This window comes from Prinia subflava, chromosome Z (assembly GCF_021018805.1).
Source record: "Prinia subflava isolate CZ2003 ecotype Zambia chromosome Z, Cam_Psub_1.2, whole genome shotgun sequence".
Classification (NCBI taxonomy): Eukaryota; Metazoa; Chordata; class Aves; order Passeriformes; family Cisticolidae; genus Prinia; species Prinia subflava.
Genome location: NC_086283.1, coordinates 60335928 through 60348063, shown reverse-complemented (window position 1 = coordinate 60348063; position 12136 = coordinate 60335928). Strand labels below are relative to the sequence as shown.

Below are 12136 nucleotides of genomic sequence, written 5' to 3'. Positions count from 1 at the left end.
GGGCAGCTGCGGGGCGCTGCGGAGGGCGGCAGCAAGGGCAGCATTTGTTTCCAAAGGGTCTTTCCTGATTTTTAACCTTTCAGACATGCTGGAGCTTGCCTTTTGTCCTGTGGCAATGTCCTTCAGAGTGTCAAGCCAGATGCTTTGGCAAGCCGCCTTTTTGGGAAACCCCACGAGATGCACGCGTCTTCTTCAGGATCCAGCACACTGCAAAGCACCCTGAGACTGCGGCTGAAAACTCTTTCCTGGGAGGAGTGGTGCAGCACGGGGACAGGGGAAACACTTGAGGGAGGCCTCAAGGCTCAGCCAGACCAAATCATGGCCACCCAGGCCTCTGGCTGGATGGCCCCACTACCAGTTCTGCTGGGGACCTGTTAGCTGCAGTCATGGGCATTTTATAAAAGCTACTTCCCCACAAATGCCATCTGTATCAGTGCACCCACTAATCCCATGCCTTACTTTACTCCCTGTCAGTTTTCTCCATACCTCCAGTGACAGCCACTAGAGCTGTTCCAAGTCTGCAGTCCGCCCAGGAGAGACGCCTTCCAGTCTTGTGGTATCAAGTTTTAACATTGCTGCCAAATCTCCTTTCCCCTGTCTCACCTTTGAGTCACTTTAAAGCCCCATGGATTTGTCCTTCAATGATTTTTTACCAAATCTCCCACGAAGTGTCAGCTCCAAGCTCCTCTTTAGCTTTGCTGTATGGTCTCCACCAGCAGCCACAAGCCAAGAGTGGAGAGGGCCCAGGTTTACCAGAGGTGGCCAGTCCATGTGAATGCTTCTCCAGCCCCATACTTCCCAGACCTAGTGATGACCTTCACCTGAAAATGCCTCCAGTTGCCATGAGATAGTATGTGGCTATTTTTTGCATGACCTGCCTGGCACTGAAATTCCTTGTCCTGTGGCATTCAGAGGAAGATCTGCAGTTAGCTCTGAAAGTACTGCTCCCAGCTAGGAAAAATGAAGCATACAAATGGGGGCAGTCCCAAGCACTGGACCCAGTGCATGTCTCGTTGAAGTGAGCAGGATTATGGCCCAATCACTGGCATCACCCCAGCTGCTGGCAGAAGCGAGGAGGGCACTTAGAACCACCCAATTCACCCAAACGTCTCATTGTTCAAGCTAAAGAAGCCTGACAGGTGCAAGATCAGACAAACCTGGATTCCAGTATCTATGCCACCTGTTTACCAAATGCCCTTCTCCAGAGCGTGCAAGCTGGGAGAAGCCCAGGAAGCTATCCACTGGCACCACTGAGATTCCCTATGAGCCCACATTGGTTTTGCACTCAGACACACATTTGAGCCACTTTTTATGCCATCTGGCTGCTGTCAGATGTAGCTTCATGGGCACTAGAACCTCATCCAAAGTGTCTTGGTCCACTTAGAATGCACTCAGCCTGTCTCCATCAGGCAAGACATGGACCCAGCATCTCAGCACATTTGTTTTCAGTGCATCAGTGCTGGTTCTTTCTTAGTGGTGACACACTGTGGTAAGGAATGCAGCAGGTAATGTGCAGTGTAGCACTTCTCACAAGACACGAAGTTTCACTAACCCTGACTACACCAGGGCTCTCAAGGAAGTGGCTTAGCATCCTCTTGCCCTAGACAAGCTCTTAACTTCACGGAGCAGCACAATTCTCCTAAGAATTCCAGTCCAATCTGAAAATATTAGCAAAAGAACACAAAAGGGAGCTTTCAGGCTTTATGAAGGTTTAAAGTGATGAATTTTTCATTGCATGATTTTTGTTCTCTTTTCTCGTCTAACACAGTCAGCACATGAGAATCCAGGCTCTCAATGGTTTGCCAGATGCACAAGCATGAGGAAAAAGGATTAGTGTGGTGAAAATACAGAGACAAAGGATCTTTGCAACTGAAGTCTTCTCAAACAGGGAAAAAGGAGTTCAGGATTGGAAACCCTATAGAAGGGAATTAATTTTGAGATGGCAAACAGGGTTCTCATGTTTTCTGACAAAACAAGAGCTCCTCAAAATGATCTGGAGTGAACACACTGGGAGATGAAAACAGGTAATCTTTGTCAACAAAATACATCTGAGATGGAATAAATAGAATAGAGGAGGTTTGCCAGTGCTTATGGTTGACAGCCTTGGGTAAGTAAGAGAACTTTTTGTTTGTTTTAATTATTACAGCATCATCTGTTTTCTCTAGGTAATCAATGTTCATTTTCCATTTTATAAAATTCACAATGATGAACAAAACACATTTAACAAAGCTGCAGTCCCTTTTCCTGGTTGTAAAGTTATCCTAGGTGGGGCCCAAGTATTACACATTCCAAATCCACATTCCAAGGGACAATCAGCTGGGGCTCTGCAGATACATCCTACATGGTTTTGGCATTTATAGTGAAACTGTAGTTCCAGTGAATTCCCTGGCTGTGCCCCTTTCTGCCTGCAACTAAAGCTTTTACAAGCCTATATTATCTACATATAAAAATAGTTATCAGTGAAAACTTCTGGAAGTGTTCCATCCCTTAGCCTTCTCCCATCCAGACCAACTGCAAATCCTACCATTTTAAACCAGACTTTCTAGACATTGTTGCTTTCATCTGGATTCTCAGCCTGATTAATCTATGTCTTTCCTGGAGGACAATGCCCAGAACTGCATGCAGGGTTCCAGTGGAGGCCTTTCTAATAGCTGTCAGGATGGAAAGTAACTCCACCACCTGCCTGATTCAGGCATGGGCTGTGGATGCAGCCCTAGGGAAGTGCCATGCCTTCATGAAAGCAGAAAAACCATTCACAACCACCCTGCAACACGGACTGCTGAAAAACTGAAGAATCATGCAGCATCCTGTCTACATTAACAACTTCCACAGGGCAGGAGTGCCTAGTAACTTCTAAAGACAGCAGACTAATTAATAATAATGCTTGGAAACTTCGGCAATCTCAAAGTGTTCAATGCTGTGAGTGCCAACATGCTCTGCATGTTTTTCACAGCAGAGCATGAAATGTGTCAAAGAGCACTAGCAGGTCAATTAGGAAACGTATGACAGGATCTTACATGGGGTAAGAGAGCAACGCTGCAAGCAGGTGTAAAATCATAGTTCTGCACAAGGAGACAGCTGTAGTGTAGTGGAGTAGTAGTGGAGCTGCTGAAGGCAGGGGTGGTACTGTGTCCTGGGAATGAAGACGAAGAGACACATCCGTGCAGCCCCTCTGGATACAGCGCATGAACGGATCGCAGTGTGTAAGTAACTTTGGGTTGGGTACATGCTCCATGCATGCACAAAACAATTCACCACGTTACCGGCGGTGCCCGTGGGTTTGCTGATCAGTTAGACTGCTCTGTTTTACCACACACAAAGAAGCCTCTGTGGACTCCAGTACTGAGCTGCGCAGATGCGTGGGACTGTAGGAATGTATCCTTGCTTCTGGCCTGGGCATTTTAGCCACCAACAACCAAGGAGAGGGTAAGGCATATTTCAGAAGGGGCAGACAAGCTTGGAAGCCATCTTGCCTCTCTTGAACATCTGCCAGGGTCTTTTCTCTAATACTACAAGTGAAAAGTCACAAAATCTGCCTCATCAGTACAGAGGTGCAAATAGACCTCTGGCAAAGAGCAGATCCTCAAGCCTTAAAGGATGTAAACACAGCCTACGTATTTCTCATGAAACTTTAGAATAGTTCCAGCAAAATGCTCTATTGCCTTGAAAATGGCTTGTAGCCATTTGAGCTTGTAGCCTTGTAGGGAAATTGTGAAGGTGAGATATGGTCTTAGACACATAGGAAATCTCTCTTCAAGAGCTCAGGGAAGTGCTTGTCTTGTTCTACTGTCCTACATCATTGAAATTTTCAGATTCAGAAACCATTCTACACAGAGGGAAACTTTGCATTGAAGTTTATCTTACAGTAGTTCATCACCACATGGCTTCCTTTACTTGTATTCTTTACCTTCTCTGCCATGGCGGCTGAAGAAGTTGATTAATATGGAAAACTAATTACTATCTTCATGGTTAATACCACCTCTCTCTCAAGTACACTTAAGACTCTCAGCACACTTAAATATGGAGAGCACCATGTTAAGCAGCAATTTGCATTAGAATAGCAGTTAGCTGGTTTATCCCTGCCCACTCTAATCATAAGGGCTGTGCTACACCAGTGTACATCCAGGCAGAGAGACACGCACCAGACTTCCAAAAGGACTCCTTGCTGCTTTGCCCAGACCTTCTCCAGACCACCACCAGAATCAGACTAAGAGAGTGCAAATACACGCACATGCTGAAACATGTGGGACAGAGTATTTGTATGCATTTTGTCTCTCCCACCCTACTGTTACACATGCATGGCACCTTTCAGGCTTGTTTTCCTTTCTGTCCAGTCTCCTGTACTCTTGCAAGCAGCATTATAGAATTTCTTAGCTTGGCCTGTGTACTACTAGAAATACTACACAGCCATGCAGAGCAGAAGAAAATCCTGTTGCTGGCATTCGTCGTGTAAAGCTTTAATACTGTGTTTAACAATCTAGAGGGACTATGCCAAGCAAATTTAAATTGAGACAGCAGACTATGAAATATAATCATGTCTGCACCTCCTCTAAATATTTCTAAGACCAAAAATAAGGTAGGTCCTAAAGTAGGCTGAAAATACTGTGTTCAGAGGACCTTAGGCACCCATCTGCATGCTTATACGACACTGCTTTCTCCTGTCTCCAGGGTGCAGAAGTCCTCTGAAGTTTCTCAGAAGCATACATGAAAACAAGCTATGAAAAAAGAGGGAAAGGAATGCTTTGAATTTAGCAGCTGGTCAGGGGGGTGGGGTGAGCAGGGGAGCAGAGAATTCAGGAAAGTGGTATCACTGCTAAAGAACAGCAAACAGAGCAGTAAGTACACACCCTTCTGTGACTGCTCCACCCCACAAACGCAGTATTCCAAACAAGGCACTATTCAAAGCTTACCAAGTTAAGGAAAAGGGAAAAACTCAACAACAGTGCCTGTCTCTGACAATAAATTCAGAAATAAAAAACACTTGTTAAAGGAAGGACTACCCTGTAATGGTTCTGAGTAATAGCTATGAGATAAAAAGCCCTCCAAAATTAGGGAATGATCACAAGAACAAAATTGAACATTATTTTATTGATAAACTACTTTTAAAATAATTTAACTCAAATATTCTAGCATTACAGTGGTAAACAACGTGAAAATTTTCAGAAAGTCAGCTGAAGTCAACAGAACTCAAACTTGTTAAACAAACACAGATTATTCTATTTTATCCCCATTATGTCTTGAAGGCCATGTAGTAGTTATATTTCTCTTCAAAGCCTGTTACTTATTTTATTGCTAAGCTGCTACATTGCAGAAGTGATGATTAATCACCTTTTGGAAATTCCACAAGACTTTGAGACACAAAATCATGAATCCATGTATCAATATGTGGAAGAGATGTGTCCACGAGAAAAGTCACAATTTTTCGATCCCAAGAGTTAGTGCTGTCATTAACTGCCTGTATCTGTGCCACAAAAGGTTTCTTCTCTACAAGATTCCGAAACACTATTGATGCCTCTTCTGACCACTGCTGGTTTTTCACTCCTAGGACAAATGTAAAGCAAAACAGAAAGTCATTTATAGTCTAGACCAATCTAAGTTTATAAAGAAGTGGTGTGAGTTTCAACACTTAAGAAAACAGATTTTAAAGTGCTAATGTATGCAACTTAAATCTAGAAAAGAAACACAAGCTCGCTCATCTCCCACACAAACAAGATTAATTATTACACAGACTCAGACATTTATTTTTTCTTGAAGTCTAAAGATATGGATGTGTTTGCAGAAGTGAAAGGCAAATGCACTGACTCACTGAGCAATTCAGAGAATATTAGCTGCCTTTCATGACCAGGGCTTATCAGGAACCACGACAAAAAGGAAACTAAAGATCCTTTCAAAACAAACTTTCTTTATCTTCAGCCTGAGGGTGCTGACATTACTTGTCCCATTGGCCTTGCTTTAGATTTTCTTCATCTCAAAGCAGCGTCAGTTACTAAACACCTGCCAAACGTTCAAGTCCCAAACTAGACATACAGAGGGCAGAAACAAAGACAAATTATGCCTAAATGCCTCACAACTGCTCTTCCTTTCTTCAGAGCAGCATCCCACAAAGTCGAGTCTGCTAGAACCTAAACAGGTTTTTGAAAATGGCTGCAATCCACCTATAAATAAATGGTTCCTGCAGACTTGGGGTTCAGTTCCTCAGAGCACTGCTGGTGTACAGCATCTAGTCACAGGGGCTCAAGTATCATGCAGGAATACCCAAGAGCCACTTTATGGGTAACAGAAGAAGAACAGCAAAATGCCAATACTTTGCTTTTACTATTAGCAGGAGCTTGTCACTGACAGGACAACACAGGAACAGAGCTGCCTGCAGATTACAAAAGGAATTAAAAGCCAATAGTTAATCAATACTTAAGGTTAATTAATGCTAGGAAAGACTGTTGTGGAAGCAAATAGGATTTTACAAGGAAACGGATCAGAGACTAAGAGGCACAAGACACAAAAACAGAGAGAAAAAGGTGGAAGAATAGCAGGACAATAGTTACTGATCTTCCAGGCTCAGCTGCCCTGCTTTGACAGTATGAAGCATCTCAGAGGCAAATCAACTAGCTACTTGGGAGACTTGGTGAAGCAGGAGAAGTGGATGACTTGCAGGCTTGCTGAGCTGGATCCACCAGAAGACAGACACAGCTAGCAATCAGCACTGCACACCGAGGACCCCAGCCTGTCGGTAGCACATCCACCACCCATCACTAGTCTAAAGTAACCTCCAAGGGCACACTGAGGCTCTGCAGGAAAGCAAATCCACAGAAGGCACAGAGCACTAACTCTGTTGTCTGTCACTTCCAACAAGCATGCTCTGTGACTGAAATCTAGAGCAGTGCTTACCAAACTGATGTATACATCTGAACACAACACAGAAATGAAGGAAAATTTTTAAAAGGAAAGACAGCAAGGAGAGATCAAGTTTTAGTTTTGAAATTCTCTCAGATGTATGCACACTCTCTATGCAACATATTCTCATGGAAATTATCTTATTAAGCTTATTGAAAGCCTCATCTCCTCACAGAGTTTTTTAGTTGTTTGAGAAAACCAATATATTTCAGGCAACTATGGATTCCAAATAGGCACTGGAGAACTGTAAATTACAATAGAGTCATGATATATATAAAAAAATGTTCCAGAAATTTAACATCTAGGTTCCTAATTTTATGTAAACAATGATAATCAGAACATTAGGTTCTTCAATGTATCAACAGATACATTGTAACTTTCACACTTCATAATTTGTTATATTAAAGGATTCAAAAACATTTGGTTTTTATTTCCCCATGTCTTTTGCACAGTAGATATCACACACGTTAAATGTATGGGGAAATCTAAACAGTCTTCATTCTCAAAGATGGTAACTTCAAGTGCTGCATTCAATTAAACCAACAAAACCAATTGAACAGAATCATCACCCCCTATGCCAGGTATAAAAGCAAGACATAAACATGTAGAAAAAGCCCATTTACATAACCTTTGACTTTGTCCAGATTACATTTCTGTTCATCTCGTATGCCCACTGATGTAAGACTTCAGCGAAAACAACTGTAAATGGTTGATGCCTACCTGCAAGCTGAGCTGTGATAGCTTGGAAAGGCAGTCTTCTAAACATATCCAGGAGTGGCTGTACTTTCCGTATGCTGACAAACTCATGTTTGCCATAGTCCAGCTCATACACTGACAAAAACCCGTTTCTCAGAATTCCTTTTATTATGACCCTGTACCACCTAAAAGGGGGGAGAACAAGAATAGACCATTTGAATTCATTTTCACACACTGCCAAAGTGCTAGAAAAATAATGCACAACCAAAAGATCTCAACCAACACATCTCAGGCTTCCCAAATCTGGATTTAGCTGGATAAAAGTCAACTATCCCAGCTACAATCTGGAAGCATGAAGAGACTGCAACCTCATTTACTCCCTTAATCACTCAAATATCATTGGACATCTGTTAGGCTGTTAACAATGTAGACTAAGCAAAGCTAGGCTTGCCTAGCTTAGCAGAGTTAAGCTTGCTTTCAAAGATTTTAAGTAATGTAAGCATCTACTTACTCATCTCCAATTTTAGCTGCATACAGCTTGTTTTTCTCAATGACCACAGGTTTCTCTTCTGCGCTGCTGTAGTACAAGATCATTTCTTCCATTAGGGCGTACAGATTGTTTAGCTCATTCCAAGGCTGGACAATGAAGTGACCGGGATGGCAGGCCACTGAGACGTAGATATCCATGAGGTCACCAGGCTTTGGCAAGGGCAGAGGAGGAGGCATGTCAGTGGTGGACACTGCACTGCTGGGTTCTCTGCCTGAATCAGGAAGACTCTTCTCCAGCTTCCCACTAGATAACTGTAGGGCTGAAACAGCATCACCCATAGCTTTTATGGAGCTAGTCCCACTGGGTGTCACACTCAAGAAAACATCTTTCTGATGCTTCCACAAGTCTGCATTTTTGATCTGTCTATTGATGCTACGATCCATGTCTGGGACATTCTCTGGAGCAAACAAGTAAATGTGTGCAATTCCTTTTGAAGCATCCTGTTTAATCACCTTGGAACACAAAACACCATTTAACAACCAGTTAGTAACTATTAGAGGCACATCTGATTTTGTACAGAAGACTAAAGCAGCCACACTTCATTGCATTTATACACAGAAACATTTTCAGTGTTCTCACAAAGGTATTAAGGAAATTGTGGGTAACAAGCTGCTCACAGCAGATAAAAAACCACCTGCAGCTATTCCACTAATTTAAAGCAAACACAAAACTTGAATTTTGTTCTGTCCAACAGGTTCAGTCTCAGTATTGTACACTCAGTGTGTACAGTTCTAGTTTTCACAACAGTAGCCAGCCACAACAGATCCACACAGATCTAAACAACTTATTAAATAACAGCTAATCCTTTAAACAATCTTCGTGTCATTATGGGAAATGAGGCCTGCTAAATTAGATGAATAAAAGATGAAAAAAGCTTCCAGGTTTCTCTCACACATAATTTTCAAGCACTGACATAAAAATATTTCCTATTTACTACCAGAAATGCTAACATTATTAATAGTAAAGCACTTAAATGTTAATTTGACAAAGTATGCAACACTCCTTTAGTGATTCTTCTGTTGATGTTCCTAGCCAGGAATAAGAACTGTCTGCAATTAAAGCATGCATCTCCTGTCTACTATTTAATGCAGCAAAAATTAGCACCAAACTCAAACTCTCTTGGAAGAGGATATCTAGAATTCTAAGCCAGGTACAACAGGTGTAAGTCTCAGAGTAGAAGTCTAGACTAAAACAAGCAAAAAGTTTACAGAAAGCAACAGGGCACTTTTTCCAAGTGTCTGACAGTAGCTGGAATCAAAAGGTTAAGAAAAATTATCTTTGTCAAGTCTGTAGTTAGTAATAGATTTCTTTTAGGGGGGTATTTTCAGTTAGTTAAACTGGCTAGGATACATTGCAAATGGAAATAATTTTATTTCAAAGATAAGAGAAATTCTAAGTGTATAAAGCATGTACTAAAAGTCGATCGGAAAAAGCAAACAAAAAATAAAACTGCTTTCAAAGACTAGGAGAAAAAGCTTTGCTCACAAGAGGCATAAAAGTAATTCAAGACTAACTCAGAGATTGCATATTTTTATGTGTTAAAACATGACAACTGTATTTCTTTCTTATCAGTGGCAAAATAACTCTAGCTGGATTTTTGGACTTTTGGACACATTTTTGGACAGCAAAATGTGAAAAACTGCTGTGAAAGTTGCTAAATTCATAGCAGAGTGGAAAAGAGAAGATTCTAACAGGCTTAGGCAAGTAAGTTTTATGATAAATTTCCTAAGAAAAGAACTTTGTATAGAATTTGTGTCCTTTAGCTGGTTACAAACTTCTACAGTTCTGTAACAAAAACCAATTTGATGAGTTGTTAAGCTTTGAAAGTTGTTTTTCCAGTGCTCTTTTCCCACATCTATGTGATTCCAGGTCTCATAGGCATTTTGACTACTTACCTTCATGCTAAATTCAGGACAATTTATTACAGCATCTCTCAGCCACAGTACAGCATCTGGAGTCCACATGCCAGTGTTAGGAGGCAGATCAGCCAGACAGCATTTTAAAGCCTAAGAACAGAATTAAGTATTTAAGATATAATTTAGTAATATGAAAGCTGGTCCATAAATTCCAATTCACGGAATAACGCTGACAGAGTCAATCATGTATGACAAACAGAAAGAGAGCAAAATGCAAATCCAGTACCATCACACATAGACAACATGCACCAACTCACAGGACTACACTGTGATTTATTTCAGGCAAAGATGCACAATGAAGTACACCGCAATGTTGAGTGCTGTGAAACAAAAAAAATTCAGTACATAAACCTTGAAGTAGCAGCACTATAAACACTGCCAAGAGACCAAATACAGGGTAACTTTAACATGTCTTTATACCTGAGGAGGTATTGCAATTACTTCTCTCAGGAATTGTGGTGGGATTTCTTTGAGCTCTGATACTTTTACAGTTGCAACAGTTCCACTATCCATAAACTGCACATCAAGTGCCCGTCTAGTGTGAATAATTTTTACCTGAAAGAAGAAAGCAAGAGCATAATTTTGAGGTTAAAAACCCAACAGTGACACACACATTATAAAATACTTCATGGAAACAAAATATTCGTATTGAATTGAACAAAAAGAAGAGACATTTCTATATGGGCAAACTCTAGCTGCTTTTTGAATACTTCTTACCTCTACACGTGCCCATTTTCCTTTGGAAGGAAACAAGCAGATTTTGCCACAGAAAGGTAGCAATACATTGAACTCAGATGTCTGCTGCAAATACAAAAAGAGAAGTCAAAAAGCATGGAGCTATTACTATCTGGCACTCAACTAACCATTTCAAAAGCAACACATGGCATAAACAGTTCTGAGAAGCAAAAGCTCTGTTTCAAATAAAAAGTCTCTTTCCAGTTTTAGAAGCACTTCTTATCACATTGCTTGAAGCTTCCCCAGTTGGTAAATCTTTTAATCCCAAACTCTGTATCTACAGGGAAATTGGGAGACTACGAAATGCCAGGGGTAAAAAGCTACATTTGGAAACAGACTAGGAAATCACCAACAATTACTTGACTTGAAAAACCAAGTGCAGTTAAGAGCTATGACAGACAAGTGAAGAAGCTTCTAGCTTATATTCTAGAACATACAATTTCTTAAGATATATGATTAATCAAATTTACTGCTGACTCAAATGAAAGTCTCGTAAGGGTAGCAGTCACCATGATAATCCTAAACAACAAGACAACAGCTACACTGTAAAATGTATGGGGAAACGCCATTTGAAGAAGAATCAACACCTTACTAGGTTTAAATTCTTGGGCAAAATGAGTTAAAACCCTCTAGATATGCTGCAAAGCCTGATATTAAAATAATCAATCAAAGCAACTAAACAATTGCTTTCTTTGATAGTTGCAAGAAAATAACAAGTACTCTCTCCAAAGAATACCAACACTTGAAACAACTATATATCTGCCTTCCTTAGTGTCTTTGTGTGGCTAAATATTTTAGGGTTTATACACTTTCTTTCAGTGTTTAGCTTGCTTGAAACTGAATCTTGATAAATGAAATGCTTTCAGTATAAAGTATTTCCAGATGGTCACACAACAGGTCTAAAGTTCAACTTCAACACCTAAAACATTTTGACAGAGTAGTTTCACAAGTAGTAGTTGTAACAGGACCTTCAAGGATCTGCATTGCATGATTTGATTTCATCAGGCTCAGCTGAATTACAGAATTGAGTCTCTTAATTCTTACAAATTAGATTCTCTTAAGATTTCTTCGCTTTGGCCTAAATTCTATTGTGTCTAATAAGGATTGTTGCACATGTCTGCAAATGGCTGGTGGAATGCCAGACTTCTCTGCCACATGTCTCTTTTAAAGCAGCTTAAGACTTTTCAGAATGTCTCCTGTACCTCACTTTGATGTTGATACTAGCCACAACATTCAAAAGCTAAGGATGCAAGGACAAGACATGCAGAATCAGATATATCAGATCAAAGCCACTGAATCTCTAAAGAAGCCATATTAAGAAGAACAGACCTTGATTATGCTGCTTTTA

At 40.8% G+C, this 12136-nt stretch overlaps 1 protein-coding gene across 6 annotated transcripts in view; it reads right to left on the bottom strand.

Moving 5' to 3' along the window:
- Positions 1-5048: 5048 nt before the first annotated feature.
- The window catches only part of TDRD7 (tudor domain containing 7), a 46377-nt gene continuing 39289 nt past the window's right edge, over positions 5049-12136 (bottom strand). For 5 of the 6 annotated variants that reach the window (XM_063422123.1, XM_063422121.1, XM_063422122.1 and 2 more), the window contains 6 exons: positions 10771-10854; positions 10474-10608; positions 10033-10143; positions 8099-8589; positions 7612-7772; positions 5049-5541 (listed from right to left, as the gene is read on the bottom strand). In XM_063422123.1, the coding sequence (XP_063278193.1) occupies positions 5321-5541; positions 7612-7772; positions 8099-8589; positions 10033-10143; positions 10474-10608; positions 10771-10854 (1203 nt within the window). In that variant the 3' untranslated portion in view covers positions 5049-5320. The remainder of the gene's footprint in view (positions 5542-7611; positions 7773-8098; positions 8590-10032; positions 10144-10473; positions 10609-10770; positions 10855-12136) is intronic. The other variant, XM_063422124.1, reaches the window with a different exon arrangement.